This window comes from Akebia trifoliata, chromosome 5 (genome assembly GCF_017979445.1).
Source record: "Akebia trifoliata isolate Shusen 1 chromosome 5, ASM1797944v1, whole genome shotgun sequence".
In the NCBI taxonomy this organism is placed as follows: Eukaryota; Viridiplantae; Streptophyta; class Magnoliopsida; order Ranunculales; family Lardizabalaceae; genus Akebia; species Akebia trifoliata.
The window spans coordinates 24,999,309-25,017,160 of record NC_141379.1 but is presented as its reverse complement, the minus strand read 5'-3'; the positions used below and the strand labels follow the sequence as shown (position 1 = coordinate 25,017,160).

The window sequence follows — 17,852 nt, the reverse complement described above, 5'->3', positions numbered from 1 at the left end:
TGGATGCTCGTCGGTCGGAGAAAACGACGGCAATGGAGCTCGCACAAGTTGAGAAGATAGGTTTTACCGAGAGAGAGAGTATATATGTACCTGGATGACGCCGACCGGAGAAGACAATGGGTTATGGAGCTCGCAACCTCGCACAGTCCAAACCCTCCATTACCGACTAATTCTGCGTTTCAGATTGAGGTTGAGAGAAGATGACTTTATAAGTTAAGTTTCGTTATAAAACAGAAATACACATCACCATATATATGTGTGTTAAAGTTTTGTTGTAAAACATAAATACACAATATACATATTCTTATCGGAGTGGTATTATCGAATTGGATATCGCAATATCCGAATTCGTATATGAAATTCATTCAAATGTGAAACTGACATCCGAATCCGATATCCGAAAATTTTGGATAATATCCGATTTTTCAAATTCGAATTCGAATTCGGATTTGGATTTCGACTATCCATTGACACCCCTACTCATATCGCACTTCTTGACGTGCAAATGTGTGGGAACCGTAAATGCTTTTGATTCGTATGATTTCCATATACTTTCACGTCAAGAAGTGCGATATGAGATTTCAGCCTGAGATCACTTTAGCATTACTCTAAATGAAAAGCATATTCCTTAAAACATTTAAGAGAGAATAATGGTGGAGTAGCCTATTGACCTTAATTCACATTTTACTGATGTGGAGGTGTGTACAAAACTATATATGTTTTCATCGAGATACGAATGAAAAGCATATATGGTTGTATCGCACCTCTACATCAGTAAAGTGTGAAATGAGGCCACTCTAACACAACTATTTAAGGAATTTGACGGTAAAATTGAGTTTCCAATGAAAATTTTATCAAAAAATTGTCAATATTTTAATTTATTACTAAAATACTTTCATTTTTTATTTTCAATTTCATAATGTCCTTGTATTCTGTGACAAACACTGAAATGCCACAAAAAGGTCACTGAAGACATGGTTTTAAATTTCGTTTAGCATCTTGTCCATAAACGAGATCGAGTCATCTTGGATGAGTTTTTCGATATGTTTGAGTCGTCTCATTCAACAATGAGAAAAAAATGAAATGTGGTTTTAAATTTCGTTCAATACATTTGACTTGTCTATTTGTCTCGTTTGTGGACGATATTGAGACATATTGGACGAATTGTCTCAGTCTCAGACGAGATTTAATACCATGATTGTAGAGTCTTTTACTTCAACACATTTTACGAAATGCTTGATGGGTGATGTGATATGTTGTTTGATGTAAGAACCGTTCGATTTTTTTTGGAAATACACATAGGTCTTTAATTTGAAAAAAAAAAATAACAAAAAGAAATATTAAACCTAATGAAAATTACATGAATGACATGAAAAAGTTATTAAAAAATAATTTGTTTTTACTTGCATTTATCAAAAAATCTAACAATGACGTGACTTGTGGTTGGATTGGTGAACCATCAAATTTTATTGAGATACACATTGTTTTATCTTCATCCAAAAAAAAATTAGTAACGAAATCTGAATATATTTTAAGTGATGTTAGCCATACATATGTTTAAAAATAATCCCGATCAAACAACTGAGAATTACGTTAAGGTAAAATTAAAACCACCAATCCTATCAACTTATAAAAAATGATTTGTTAATACTATGTGAGTTTTGTCAACACTTAGAGACTGTTATGCTTACAATATATATTCATAGATGTTTCACAAACAAGTCATTAGAAGATACCTTACTAATATTATGCTTTATTTAAAAATTCATATAATAATGAGACTATTAAGACTTTTTATGTGATTATTCAACATAATGATGTAATAAACCTTCATCAAAGTGATAACTTCTTTTTTAAAATATAGTTAAGTAAGAAGGTTTAACAAGTTTTTTAGAAGTTTTAACAAATTTCAATTTGTAAATAAAGCTTTAATTGAAATTTAAAAATTTATTAACCATTTAGGTCAAAAAAATTCTTTGATCAATTTGGTTGACCACTCGAAGATTTGTCAATTGTTTAGACCAAGTTTGTCAATGTTATCTACACGACTTATCAACATTGTATAAAGTTTTTGTTGATGGATTATCCACATATGTGTTAACAAGTAAAATAAGCATCGATAATCAGAACAAGAAAGAAGAATATGATTTGAAACTCGGTTGCACGGACAAAGTAGACGAAAATGGATTAAAAGAAGGAAGAAAAGATGACGTTGCAATCCTCTGAACCTTAGGCTATACATACGAAAATGGAGGAAGAACAATGAAGATTAAGAAAATGAAATAAGAATACATGATGAAAGCTTATAAAGCAAGATTTTGTTCTCTTTCTTTTCTCTCCTAAGTCACATCAAGCTAGAAAACCTAATTTCACCATTTAAGGGTAATTTGATCTTTTGTGCAAAATACAATATTATTTTTAGAATACGGTACAACCCGACAATAGTTTGGTAATAAACAAAAAGACTATATTTTGTTGGTAAATTTTCCTTTTCCAATCACCACGATGTTTTCAAATGACATAAACCTTTGGCTTGGTTCTACTCTAGAAGTCTCCAAATGACTTAAATGTCCCATTTTTCAATATCTAGTAAAATGCATTGATTTTCTCCCAAAATTCATCATTTTTTTTATATATATTTTTATTTTTTGTAGATCCTTAACCTATTCTTCAAGATTAAAGGTTGAAGGAGAAAAAAACTTAAGATTGAGAGGGAGAAAAATTGCCCAAGGGATTGAAGATGATGGAATTTTGGGTAGGGCCATTATTTTGAAACGTTAGCCTGTTAACTTAACCAAGCTCACCAAAAAAACAAGGTTTAAGGCCATAATCTTGAGGCCAAGTTCAAAATCTTTAGCCCATTTATTTTGCCTTGTACAAGGGCTTAACATTTACCAAACATACTTGACCTAACTCATTACTATACTAGAGTTTGCCCATGCCTATGACACGACCATCATCTTTGGAGTCAAGAGTGTAAAAGAGAATAGATAATAAAGTTGGATTGTATTTAAAGTTGAAGGAGAATTAATGAATAATAGTTGAAGATGGAAAAAATAATAAAATTGAGGATATCCTTGAAAGTGGAAGAAGAGAAAATACAATAAAAGTAAAAGTTGTATCCTTGAGATTAGTTCTTTGTGGGGTATAAATATTAAGACAAATGTGTCAAATTCACCATTTTGTTCATCCCCAAGATAAGTATCAAAGAGAGGTGTGTTAATGGGATGTGTACAAAATCATGATTGTTGGATTACATGTTTGCATGGTTAGGGTCATATATTTTCTAATGAATCATTCTCCACAAGGTAGTGGAACCTGACTCATTATGTGTGGTTAGATCCATAAATTCATCAAAAAAAAAAAATGAAGTATATATCTACTATTGTAAGGAGAAAAGATGGATTAAACATGGTTCGATACTAAATTTCTAAATATTGAAAATGTCCCCCCCACATTCCATTTATGTTTAATTTTTCTAAAATTACAAAGTTACCCTTTTTATCATGGTATCTTCAAAGTCACTAGTTTAATTAATATTTTAAATTACAAAAGCCTTTTTAATATATTAAATGATAAATTAGAGTAAAAATTAGATAATTTTTTTGAAATTCCTAAAATATATATATTTAAAAGTAATTATAATAAATTTAAAGAGATTATATTGCCACACCAACTTTTGCTATCAACACCCTAATTCATATGAAATCAAAAAAGAATTAGAACACATATTGGGGCATTGTTAGTAAAAGTTGACATGGCAGAAGAAGTTATCTAAATTTAATCATGTATAAGTCCTAACTTTTGTTAATACATGTGCATTTGCATATGATAAATACTAGTCGTAAAATAACAATATTATTCACATCCTTATTCCCTTTTCAATTGAATAACTCTAAACAACTTCAATGATGCATTAATCTATAATTTACAAAATTTGAAAATCATTTTGAACTTGGTTCAAGCCCCTTAAAGCAATATAAGATACAAGATGCCTTTTTTAGGACTTAGTTAAGGTCTATCTAAAACCAACTTGAATCCACCCATTGACAACCTTAATTTTGGGGTAAAAAATCAGATTCTGGGAGGATATTTGGTGTGGCTCATCGCTTCTGGTAATCCAATTTTCGTTTTTATACCCCTGTTCTCTGAAGAAGAACTGTTTCATACAACAGTGTCTGATTCACAACGATTCTAACTCTATTTGGGATTTAGGAGGAATTTTAATGATTGGGAGCTAATAGAGGTGAAATCTTTCCTTGATCTCCTGCATTCATTTCATCTCAACGGTAGTGAATAGGATAGATGGGAATGGATGAGGGCTAAGGACTTGAGTTTCTCTGTTAAGTCTTTCTTTAAGTGGTTAACCCCTTTTGTAGAACGTTCCCCCTGAGGTCCATCATTTGGTCAAAGTATATTCTTTCTAAAGTCTCATTTTTTGTTTGGTTGGCCTCCATCGGGAGGGTTCTTACTATAGATAACTTGATTGTTCGGGGTTGGACCACACCAAACTATTGTTCCCTTTGCGTGAAGGATGGTAAATTTGTTGATCATATTTTAATTCATTGTTCTTTTTCTCATATTATTTGGTCTAAATTCCTTGATTTATTCTGTGTTCAATGGGTTTTTTCTCGTAAATTATATTCGTTGTTGGTAGAATGGGCCAGTAATGGTTTCAATTCCAGAAAAAGATTCCTTTGGACTATACTTCCTCTCAGCTATAACTTGGGAGGTGTGGAACGAGAGGAATAACATGGTGTTCAATAGTAAGGTGAGAAGCTCTCAGACGGGTTCTTGGAGATCATGAGCTATTTGTACCTTTGGTCAAAACAAAATTTATTGCGGTGATTACTTTTGAAGACTTTATTGTTAGATGGAAGTCTTTATGTAATCATTAATGTCTTTATTTTTTCTTTGTCCCGTAGCTCTTTGAGAGGCTTCCTCAGCCTCCTTGTACTTTGATTTTCTTTTTCTCATCAATATATTATACTTATCAAAAAAAAAAAAAAATTTGGGGCAAAAAAATCAAGGGTTTTAGGTTCAAGGTCGGATACAAAAGACTTAAATCATATTCTATTAATCTTTCAGAGTACACCTAGGCCAAGGGGTATGCCATCAGTTTGACAACATCGAGGATTACCTCAAATATTCACCAAAACACAAAGGGGTTTGTATAATATTATAGGGCTATTTATGTATAAGATCAAACTTGAAATCCAATCCATTCCAAACATGATAACTTCAGGCCTAAATAAAGGATTTGGATTCTAATAAGGATTCTATTTAATTAGGTTTCGATTATCTTATCGGATCAATTATGGATCAACCATGTCTTAATCTAAAAGGGATTCAATCCAATAAAAAAGTGAGAAAGTGTATAGATATAATTATATATTTTGTTACCAATGAAAAAGTATATTATATATTTGAAAAAATTACTAAAACAAGGTTAAATATTTTAGTATTTGTAATTTTTTTTCTTTCAAAAATCACCAAAAATAAATTAAGTAGTTGGAAAGTTCAACATTTTAATAATTTCTTGGTTTGTCTAGTGTTTTAATGTGTTAAAATATGTTGTTTTATCTAAAATACCCTCCGAATGATTAAAATGTTGGATTGTCTAGTGTTTTAATAGCTTGCTTTAACACTCCCAACACTTTATCCTTCTTTTAAAACGTTGAACAGTCCAGCAAGTTACTAAAACACTGGACTATTCAACGATTTAATTCGTTTCTTGTAAAAAATTTTAAAGTAGATTTTTTTGTTGTTGTAAATATTAAAATATTTAACCCTTTTTAAAGTAATTTTTTCATTTATTTAAATATATGAAGTTTATTCTAATTTGATAGGTCATTTGGACTCGACTTCACTACAACCCGGTCCGATTGTTATTGGATCAGGGTTGGATCCTAACATTAAGATCTAATAAAAACCAATCTGATAAGGGTCCAATTCTATATAAAGTATCGGATCAGTCACGGATCCAATGTGATATCATCGTACCAGTACCAATCTGCAGTATCTGTTAGGGTTTCTGTTGGTTTCTCTGATTCTTCATTTTTTGAAGATCTGTGTTTTTTAGAGGAGATCCAGCGTCACCTTCTATTCTTACACACAGAGTGATAGAGAGAGGTGTTGTGTGGCCGAGGGATTCGTTCAATTTGTGCTGTGTGAGAGTGATAGTGAGAGGTGTTGTGTAGCCGAGGGATCGTTCAATTTGTGCTGGTCGACTGATTCGGCAAAAAATAATCGAATTTGATTGACTGCGGGCTTTCAACTTGGCAAGCCAAATACGCTTGCTACTCCCGACCAACGTTTTTGGCACGTTCAGCGACTTCCGTATATACGCACCTGCACTCTTCTAGGGTTTATTCACCATCCTCGAACGCTCGTTCATTGGTTCTTCTTCAGGTTGTCGTCTCTTCCAAACTACAAGATGAATTTTGTGTTACATAATGTATAATTGTTGATCTTGACTATTTTTTCTTTTTTTTTTTCTTTTGTGGTGGGGATTATTACTGGAATTGTTTAATGTTCATCATGTTATGCAGTTGAATCACTAGAAAAATCAACTGCCTGTTTTTTTGCTTTGTTTTGTTTTGATTTTTTTTTTTTTTAAATACTTATTATCATTTAGTTTGTGTTTTAGCTTGGGATCAATTTAAAATTCTCTAATTACTACAGTATCAGGGTTATTTTCATGAATTAATTGTTGAATCTCTTTGTTATATGATCCCTATTTAGTATTTGAATAAACCTTGAAATTTAGTGAAAAAAAATCATATTTTGTGTTTTATTTGGAGTCCTGAAGATTTTATTAGATGTAATAGATTTATGTTTTAATCTTACATTTTGGGAAGTAGGCTAAGATAAGGGTTTAGGGATTTAGGTTATGGGAGAAGAGAAGAAATATTTGGAAGAAATCTTATAAGAGACTTTGCACCCTCGAAGAGTCCTTGGGGTATTGAGGCATTTAAAATATACTTTAGATTACAATATTCATTTTGGTAGATATCATGTTGTACTAACAAGGTAAAATGATGAGAATTTAATTTTAGACTTTAATGAATCTAAGTTCTCTAGAAGATATGTGTTTACCAATGGAGGAGGTCCATGGTCATGGAAATCAATTATTTTTAATGACTTTGGGGGTTCAAAAGACTAGCTAAAGACTAATGTGCAATAACATGGAGGGGATTGTGTTTAAGCCTATAGAAAAATAAATTATTGGCAGTGGGAACCCAACGTATGTGATTGGAGATTTCAAGATCTAGATTAAGTGGGAAAACAATTTGTTATAGTGATAGTGGTGTTGGATGGTTACTATATTGAAGATTTATTTCATACCTAGTCCTATGACACAGTAATACATGTATTGATAAGATAAGGAGTCATTGACTCCTAAACTATGTTAGCTCACCCGGTTATCCTAAAGACGAAGTCCGATCCGCAATTGTTGTCGCGACCATCCGGCCGAGCAGCCTTATTGAAGTAGGGGCTACCTTTCATAATTGGAAATGACCTGTGCCCCCCTGTCAAGGGGAAGGCCATTGCCGACTGGCTTGCAGAAAATCCTGTGAACGATCCTGTAGAAATTTCGGATCGTCTGCCTGACGAGGAAGTCTTTCTTGTAGGAGAAAGCGGATTTTGGACATTATTTTCGAAGGACGTGGGGGGGGGGGGTTCTTGACCCCGATTCTACCGTTTCTACAGTTGGAATGTCCAATGGGGTGTTGTGATACAAAGAACTTCTAATTAAAGCATCTATGAGAGTGTAGAAGTTGGATTATTTCTTATTAAAATGTTGGTAGATTCTCTAGAGTGATCATGAAAACCTGGGGATAGCAAAATTGAAAGAACTCAAAGGCGTGCCAAAAGAGTTATCTATGTCATTTATCATTTCACTTTACATTATAAAGTTGGATTGCTCGAAAACGAAAGTTCATTGGATAATTAGTACACTTGATGGATTTACACAAAGTAAAGATTAAAATCCAGAAGACATTGTTGCTTGTTTTCTAATTTCCACTATACTACAAAAAAAAAAAAAAAAAAATTGAATCAGAAAAAAAAAAAGATGAGTTGGGGAAGAAGGAACTCCACATCATCATCAACATCTTCTGACCAATCTCTCAAGTCTTCCCCATTTCTTGGCTCACCAAATTGAAGCAAAAGAGCTGCAAATCCAAATCCCAACTTGAGAGAGATCGATGCTTTCACAAATGCTTAAGGAAATCCATCAAAACACCACCAATCAATAAATATGAAGCAACAAACTTAAAAGAACCGAAGGACCTCATTACAGTTGTTGTTTGAAGCAATAGGTTTTGAGATTCTAGAAGAAAAATGTTTTGATGTTCTGTACATGCAGACTATGAGTAGGAAGATTTTCAAAGAAGTTTTGAGCAAATAAAATAATGAAAATAAAATAGGAAAAGAAGAAGAAGAAGAAACTAGCCGATCGGTGAATATTTGTAATCATTGTTTTTATTAGCTTCCTTCCTTTATCTTATAAATTATTCACTCATAACTCATCAACAAGAAGGATAAAGAAATCATTTGATGCAAATCTCTACATGATATTCAAATTGCATATATCTAATACATTGTAAACATATATATAAAACTTTCTAACAAATAAACAATTGGTATGAGATCATTAACTGATTGGTGATGAGTCTGTTTTCCCCACCAAAAACAGCCACAAAGGTTGATTGGGAACCAATGGTCAGGAAGATTTTTCAGTATGAATTCAAACCAATATGAATCACTTTGGGGAGTTAGTGTTCAAAGTCCCTTTGCTCATTCTTGTTCCAGGAATTCCTTAGCTGTTGAAATGCTGGAGATTAATCTTGTTGTTGCATGCTTTCTTGTTTGGCAGAGGAGCACATACTGAAAAATTCATCCTTGTATATGTGTTTCCTTCTTGATTTCTATATTATTTCTTTAGACAAATAACAGATATTTGTTAGGAAAAAAAAAAAAAACTAGGAATAGATTTCCCTGCAAGACACATCAGATCAGAAAAAAGAACTAGGACAAGAACAAACAACGGCAGACCTATCCAACCGAAAAAACATATTGACTTCTCATAGATAATGCATCCAAATTAACAATAAAATCTGGCAACTCAGACATTGTGGAGCTCCTAGAAATCCATAAGCAAAGCTGTCTACACTGATTCTGAGATTTACGTTATTTTCAAATGCCTCGGTTTAACAAGGATGGGAACATCCTCTACAAGATTCTCCTTTACTAAATAGGATTTTCACAAATCAACAACAAGCATAGGTATCCACCATATCTTTAGAAGAAAAACCTCCACCACCCGTATGAGAGATTAACAAAATCCATGTCACCAAAGCAAACTTATAATGAATATGAAGATGAGAAGGAAAAATCAATGTGCTACGGATACGATCCATGGAAAAATGGAACTCTCATCAGATAAACCCTTCTAAATACAAGGTCATGAACTATATTGAAGATGAGAAGAAAGAAAGTTGAATTTAGCATTGGGAGACTATCACATATAACCATCATTACAAAGACATGGTATACCAGAGACTTGATGGTCTAAAAGAGAGAACATGATAGTTTATACTGAAAATATATGATATCCCCAAGCATCATGTAGTCATGAAGACATGTCATGACTAGAGATATGGCTTGAGGTAGAGTCAAATAACGAAAAAGAATTCATGTTGCCAACCCCAATATTTGGGATAATATGTAGATGATTAAGTATACCTAACAAGGCATAAATATGGTTAACCATGTATAAAATTACATAGTCCATTTATATGCTCGCCAGTTGGATGTATGGTTGAGTTTGGTGCAGGAAAATTAATAATAACAACCTTATTAAAATTCCTCAATTGATGTTGCTAAAATCAATAATATCTAGAAGAAATTTGTCTCAAAGCAAACTAAAAATATCCAGTATAATTAAAGCAATTAAAAAATAGGCTTCCTACACAATATGCAATAATAAATAGAAATGTATTACTTATTAGAAATATATAATGGATTCCCAATATTAATATTTTGAAAGATTACATTAAAAGATATTTCTTCCTTTTGATATTTCCATTTATGTGAGAACTTGATAGAATCCTCAATGCTATCTGTAACTGAGATTTGGACTTCCATTTCTTCTTTCCTATTGATGTACGTTCCTGCTTATTGGTTCTCGTGTTTTGCAGCAGCTTATATAGTTAAGGTTTGCGTTTGTGGGAAAATGCATCCTCCTCTGACCTTGCATAGGCACCCTATGTGCATTGAAGTATGTCCAACTCCCTGCCTTGTCATTCTTTTAACCTTTGTATTTTCACTGAAAGGAAAATGATTTTCTTTTTTAATTTACAAAATTTATCATGGGTCCATTTGTGATTTTTTGATGATCCGATCTGATTGTTGGAAGTTGGAACATTGTTTTGCCTAGGTTGAGAAGTTTTAAAAAAAATAAAAAAAAGGGGAAGAAACTGAAAGATCTTTACCATCTTTCATAATCTTATTGTTCCCTTGTGTTTGGTTCCTGCAGATTATTGAAGAATTCCAAAAATGTCACACAGACCATCCCATTGCAAAATTCTTCGGCAAGTGTACGGATCTCAAGATAAAACTTGACCGCTGTTTCCGTCAGGAAGTAAGTCTTTCTCCTTTAGATCAAGTTTTCACGGTGTGTTTGTTTTTTATTTAAAAACTAACCTTTTGTATTCTTTTTCATAGAAAGCCTTGAATCGTAAAGCAAACTTTGTAGAGAGTAAGAAGTTGAAAGACAGGCTACAAGCTTACAGGAAAGAAACTGCTGAGAAAAGTGCAGAATGAAGAAAAAGAATTTCGTGTAGCCCCTTATGATGAATGAGAATTAGAATTTGAAAATTATGAATATATCAAGGGGATGCAACAAATTGAATCAGAAATCAAAACGTCTTCCGAAATGGCCGAAGAACTCAAAACAAGCAAAAATTTCATGTCAGAAAAGTATGATGGGAAATAAGTTTTAGTTTCGCTAAGGTAAGCCCTCGAAAATATGAATGCAGCTGTGATCCTTGAAATTCCTTTAGTTTGTAGTTGTAAGTGCGATTTGCACTTTCATTCCTTGCTTTCCACCAAAATAATGTGCCACTTGGCAATATATAACAGTAGTTTGCAATTCGTCGGCCAAAATTCGCCATTGGATTAACTTTGGTAGTGTTAGTAACATTCAAAAGTTAATTTAAAAATCGATCGGAGGAGAGTGATGAAAATGTGGTATGAGAATAGTTTGAATGTAATTCAGGTTCATTACCTAATAGCTTTATAAAAAACTTGGCTATAACTATAATATATACGATTAATTTTATTCGAACTTCCTATGAGAGAGGTTGATAATGAAAAATAATCTAATTGGAGCTAATGATTTCTTAGCATTTCGTTTGTCGATGTCTGATTGTGGATGGGAAATCAGTTTTTGTTGTTTGATTTGCTTGAACAATTAGAAGGAAAGTCATTATTGTTGCCCAATACCATTTGAACACAGCTAAAAATTTGAATAAACGAGTAAATTTCATTCGCTATCGTAGCTGGAAGCAAAGACCCAGATGAGACATTTGAAGAACAAAGTGTACTCAATTTAGCTTTTAATTTTCCATTAAAAGGTTCAGAGTGTAGAAACGAAGGATACCTGTGTCAAGAGAGAAATTGCAAACCAATATAAATAATTCATCTATGGAAATCTCATAAGATTTTCCAATGCATTCAAGGGAGAAATCTCATGAAACTTTCCATCAATTGGAGAGAATGAGATTGGTGGTTAGGAGAAGCACTTGTGTGTTTGATCTTCTTTCGAGAAGGGGAGCAAGTCTTGTTCTTAAGGATGGGTTTTAATGCTTAATTCTTTACTAAACGCATAAAAATATCTTGTTAAGTAGGCTTGTCGTTTCATGATTGTAGTTTTGATCTCCTCTAACCCTAATGATTTTCTGATTCGAAAATTTTCACTCGGTTGGTTGACGTGGCAAGTGCACAAGATCTAGTGAATTTTCGAGTCCAAAAATCACAGCTCCTCCTCTAAAGGTTTGAATGCTAAAATGCTTTTAATGAGTCTGAGAAGTCCACTCCTTGGTTTGGATTGCTTGGGCACGTTTGAAACTCAGGCCCTGTTACCAGATTTCAGATCAAATTTTGATGTGTGGGATTTGTTTATGATTTTAGAGATTTTTTCTTATAATTTGTGTGAGGTAATAAGAACCTTTGAAGCGAATGGCATTTACGTCATTTTCATTAATGTAATATTTGAATAAACCGAGGTCAAAAATAAGTGGCCAAAACAGATAAGCGAATTTTTCGGGTAAACGTGGGCGGCAGGATTCGAACCTGCGCGGGCAGAGCCCACATGATTTCTAGTCATGCCCGATAACCACTCCGGCACGCCCACTGACTATTAAACAATTAATTTAATAACATAATTTAAAGTTATAAATTATGGATTAAAACTTCTTCGAAAAACATGAAATTAACAATTAAGACATGCAATCTTACAATTAGGATAAGAACACACAATTGAGGATAAGTTCTACAATTAAATTATTGTGTTTTAGAGGTAGGGATTTGGTGTTATTTTACTAAAAAAAACAATTGATGGCAGAATCGTTCAGTAAAGAGCATTTGTAGATAGGGTTGTCAATGAGTCGGTTCCAGTTCGGTTCCCATGCATATTAGAATTATGACTACTATATTTTATCGATTCCAATTTTTATTGGTTCTGATTTCGATTTTAAAATAAGTGAAATCGGAATCGGAACTATAAAAAATCACGAGTACCCATCGATTCTGATTCTCAAGAATCAAATGACAAAAATTATTTCTAAATAAATAAATAAATCCTTTTAAAAAAAACATATTATTTGTAAAGTATCAATTTAATAATATTTTTTTCTAAAAAAAAGATGATTTAATGACTTTTATTTTAAAAAATTAAAATTTATCTCCTTTACAAGAAATAAATTTAAAAAGAAATGACCCATTTTAAATTCAAGTATTTAGTTTGTATGAAATTTGAAGAACTTTATATCATATATGTTAATTTTAAAATATAAGATAACCTTCAATCATGTATAATGTAAAAATAAATGACAAAATAAATCGATTTCGGGACCTATTGGTTTGGTTCCATATTAGACCCGACTCTAATTGGTTCTAATTAAAAGAAATTGGAACTGGGATTTTCGATTTCGATTATGGGTAAATGGGTACCTATGGATATCCCTACTTGTAGGTGGCAATGGCATGTGCCAAAGTGCATGTATTTCAAAAATTAGGATTTATGAATGATTAATTTTTATTTCATTTTATAAATACTTAAAAAATTTAAAACAATGAGCTCCAAAGCTGATCTCTCGTCTCAAAAATTATTATTCAGATTCGACAGCCAATTATTCTCATTACAAATCCTATCTTGATTTTTTTTTATGAAATCTCTTCCCTTCAATCTTTGAATTATCTGTAGCAATGGAACTGAGACTCAAATGATGATGATGAAATGTTCAAAATCTTGCTCTATGTTGACAAAGGCCAGACAATTGCTCCTTCCATAAGCACCACCATGTGACCAATGAAATCAAAAATCAAAAATCAAAAAAAAAAATAATTTTTCTACGAAGAAAATCATATTGTTGTCAACATTGAATAGAGGGAGCACAATGATTTTGGAAGGACACAATTGAGTTGGGAGCGTAACGATTACTTTTTGGTTTGATTCGGTCTAGGTCATGATTTTAAATATCGTCCAAAATTGAAATGACTCGCTTGAGTCATCTCGGTCTCGTTCAGCAATGATACAAATATACATAGTGGCTCGACATTCACATCATCTCGCAAGAAAACTGAGATGTCTCAGACGATATTTTGAAAATCTCGACTAAGTCAGTAAAACTCGCAAAGTAATAATTAATATGTTTTGGAATTTATATATTTATTCTGTAAATAAAACATGATTTGATGACTAAACATCTTCTAATCTATCTTATTATGTTAAAAAAATTGTAATTATCTTAATTTAAAAACATGTAAATTAATCAATATAAACTGAGTTATATGGATTGTCTCATTTGAGATGAGTTGACTCATTTAAGACAACTCAGTGGACGAGACGAAATGTCTGACTAAGGTGTCGTTTGTTAAAACTGAACAAATAAGTGTTGAATGATTATAATTGCTGAAACTGTATAAGAGCTGAATTTAAGTGTTGAAATTGATGTTTGTTTATCGATCTGAATTGTGCTGAATTGATTCAAATTAAACACTATGATCACATAAAACTATTTGTTACTTAATGTTGAAAACTGGTAAATTGACACTTTTCAACCTTTATAATCACATAATACTGTTTGTTCGACTATTTTAACTGCTACTTTATATCACACATAATAAAAAAATATACATGTAAAAGATAATCTGATCAATTATTTTAAATTACAAACACAATTCATTGTACTCAAATTTTGATTTACATACAATTCTATTCATCTTCTTTTAGATTTAATTTTTCTTTCAAATTCTTGTATAGTTGTATAATGTTGGTTCAAATTTCCTCAATCTCTTTATTTTTGCATTCAATTTTTATTTCATCTTCCTTCACGTTTGTTGATGATAGTGGATTTGAAACCATGGTCTAGATAGCTCTCTTAAGGAAATGATAGTGGATTTGTTTTACTTGTAACTTAAAAGGATATTAAGCATGGTTTTAGAACTCTTTTTGACGTCTTGTCACGTCCATGAATGAGACCGAATCTTTAAGACGTGTTGTTCAACAATGAGAAAATGAGCATGGGTTTTAAATCTCATTCGATACATTGACTTGTCCGTCTGTCTCGTTGCTTGGCAATACCGTGACAACTCGGGCAATACGTCTCAGTCTTGAACAAGTTTTGAAACCACGATATCAAGTTGTCTATTTAGATGTTGATCAATAAGGTGCTTAGAAGTAAATATGCATTAACTAAAATTAAAATCTAATGGGAATGTGAAGTTTATGTTGTTTTACTTTCGTTTTAGACTAACATCCATTTAGTTTATACTTTCATTTCCTTCTTGATCTCAATTACAAACAAAGACTTCAAATCCAAAATATCTAAGGTTTTCTTTTTCAAAAGTTTGATTTGCTAGAAGGATTCATTTTTAGTATCAACCTTCAAGTGAGGAATTGAGATGATTCGGACGAGTCATAATGGTTGAAATCTTGTTGAGTGCGACTTTCACTATGAATCACACTCATCACTTAAAAATAAATAAATAGTATTTAGTTATATTTTTATATTATTTATTTCAAAATACTATGCATGCGAGACTTATGACTGAAGGAATAAATCAGCCAAGCGTACCTCGCCCCACGACTTGATGTTTGAAAACATTGTGCTCGAATAACCTGCTCAGATACAATAAGTTTGTACTACAAATAGGACTCCTAGTCTACATCTCAAGTGAAAAAAAAAAAGAAGAAAAAACAGCCACACAACATGATACATTCAAGGTAGGAAGAACTTGAAAAAGAAGGGGAAAATGTAAAGAAAATCTGTAAAAAAAATATAAATCATCTTCAACATCATCTAAGCCTTATCCCAAAGGTTTAGGGTTGGCAAGTATCATATAACATACAAGTTAATTTACAATATATACACATAAGCTCAATATTGAAGGAGAAGACTCAACACCAAACTATCAGATATATACGAGGGGAAACTACAAGAAATATGTGTCAATAACTAACCTTGTGTAGCACCAGCCCTTCCCCTGATCTATAACATGGTACATGTCATCTCAAGCTCGTACTAGGCCATGGAGTTGCCCCAGCAACCGGAAGCGAAGGTCGAATGATGGGGACACGCCTTACAACTGAAAATGCTTCGTTTAGACGGGCGGCACGGGTCATGAATTGAGACACCTTCTGCAGATCACATTCATAAAGGAAAACAATAATAATCTTGCAATGCACAAATAATCATCTTTGGAAGAGAAACTCCGAAGGTGAACTCATAAGAACATCAAGCTTTAATTTATTAGCGCAAGGATGTAAGATGCATGAATAAATTTAATGAAGAAGAGGCAGATGCAGCAAACAAACAGTATAGACATGCAAAGAGTTCAAGAGGCACATGTCGTAGTTGTTGGTGTTTCAGACATAATAAAATACCAAATTGACGACCTTGAAAACTTCAGTAATACTAAATTATCCCAAAATGCTCATGTGAAGAGTGCAAAAATATCTTCATAAATCTATGCAAGGGAACACCATTTTCTAAGAATTTTGTGTCAGATACCAAGTAATATTCAATGTGTTGGATACATGCCAATGGTGTTTTAATTGCTTTTGAATCATACACGAAAGAGCAAGCCCAGCACACTTGTATTTCAAAACCAAATAATCTTGGTGGTCTATGGCAATGGAAGAGGATGCTAATTGGCTCCACAAAGTTTTAGGCTCCAATAAGAATTTTTTTTTTTTTCAGTCGTTACAACTATATGATCGATATATCATATAGTGACAAGTTCCTTGGATCCAGATGATACGAAGCAATGAGCTGGTTACTAGTTTATACAATGGGCTGGTCTGTTGTTTTTTTCATCTTAACCCTAAATTAAATAAAAAACCAAATCCATTGGAAAATAAAAAATACGCATGTCAGATGAAATGGTTGTCGCTATGTTCTCTAATAACGAATCATTGGTTTAACTGAATAACTAAATAAAATAAATAGACCTTTCTCTTCGTCTTAAATCACCCCCGTGTGATTCCTCTTGAAGCATATACTAGGGCGGTGGGTGCAGGGCGGATGATTTCAAAGCGGACTCCTCATTCATTGGATAGAGAAGATCATGATTCTCCACCACTTTTGTCGGGGGACCAGTCGAACACTCAAGTGTAGATTCACCATGCTCATGTGAACAATTGAGTGGACCTACCTATTATGTCAGGGGGCCCAGTCGAAAACTCTAAGTATAGATTTTCAATGCTCATGTGAGCAGTCAGGCTGGGTCAGCTTGTAGGTCTAAAAGGATCCATACATAGGTCATATCTCCAATCGTTCGACCATGAGCAAAACAACAAACTTTTTCAAACAAACATTGCTTTATTCATGTACTTATAGTTCAGCCATTGTTTATAAATTTGTTGTATGATTTTTATGTGTATGAACTTATACAATCTTTCTATGCATTATACAAAACCTGAAGGAAAGTACATAAAAATTTAATCCCTCAACCCAAGTAATTAACTATATGATAGTAGAAGTTGCTACCTCCGTGAGGTGGTAATACAACGAAAATAAATTGTCAAGTCTCTAATTAGAGCATGACAGATATTTATAATAATAAAAGAGTGAATGGATATAAATGCTCTTACATAGAAATAATAAAATTAGACTATCAAATAGACTATTATTTTCCAATACTCCTCCTCAAGCTGGAGCAAATATATCAACTAAGTCCAGCTTGATAAGATGAGAGTTAGAGATGGAAGGACCAACAAACTTCATAAGCATGTTGGCAAGCTGATCTGAAGAAAATACAAAGACTGTTGAAGAATACCAGATCAAATTTTTTACTTGAGAAAATGAACATCAACTTCTATATGCTTAGTTCGTTTATGAAGAACTGAGTTAGAAGCAAGCATGATAGCAGACTTGTTGTCGCAGAACGAGGAAGAACCAGAAGTAGGAAATCTTAACTCTATCAGCAAAGATTGAAGCCAAAGAAGCTCACACGTGCCAAGAGTCATAGCACGATACTTAACTTCAGTAGAAGAACGAGAACCACACTCTGTTTCTTATTTTTCCACGAGATAAGGTTACTACTATGGAAAGTACAGAAAC

The 17,852-nt window shown here is 32.7% G+C and overlaps 1 protein-coding gene and 1 non-coding gene across 3 annotated transcripts; one reads left to right on the top strand and one right to left on the bottom strand.

Annotated features, from left to right (window-relative positions):
* The first annotated feature begins 5,993 nt into the window (after positions 1–5,993).
* On the top strand, positions 5,994–11,363 carry LOC147401757 (Cytochrome c oxidase biogenesis protein Cmc1-like protein). Of its 2 annotated transcripts, none has more exons than XM_086443154.1 (4): positions 5,994–6,411; positions 10,209–10,285; positions 10,544–10,648; positions 10,732–11,363. In XM_086443154.1, the coding sequence occupies exons 2-4, from the start codon at positions 10,241–10,243 to the stop codon at positions 10,828–10,830; spliced, it is 249 nt and encodes an 82-aa protein (XP_086299280.1). In that variant the 5' UTR covers positions 5,994–6,411; positions 10,209–10,240; the 3' UTR covers positions 10,831–11,363. The 2 variants fall into 2 exon arrangements, with proteins under 2 accessions (XP_086299280.1, XP_086299279.1); XM_086443153.1 differs by having other exon boundaries at positions 5,995–6,411; positions 10,206–10,285.
* A 976-nt stretch (positions 11,364–12,339) lies between these two features.
* On the bottom strand, positions 12,340–12,421 carry TRNAS-AGA (transfer RNA serine (anticodon AGA)). The gene has a single exon. It is a non-coding gene; the product is annotated as a tRNA-Ser (tRNA).
* Between the last annotated feature and the right edge of the window lie 5,431 nt (positions 12,422–17,852).

What these genes read in the sequence shown, in the direction of transcription:
- LOC147401757 (XM_086443154.1), top strand. Translation starts at nt 10,241, where the DNA reads ATGCATCCTCCTCTGACCTTGCATAGGCACCCTATGTGCATTGAA. An exon ending in GGCACCCTATGTGCATTGAA is followed by an intron (nt 10,286 to 10,543) that starts GTATGTCCAACT and finishes TGGTTCCTGCAG; the next exon opens with ATTATTGAAGAATTCCAAAA. An exon ending in ACCGCTGTTTCCGTCAGGAA is followed by an intron (nt 10,649 to 10,731) that starts GTAAGTCTTTCT and finishes TCTTTTTCATAG; the next exon opens with AAAGCCTTGAATCGTAAAGC.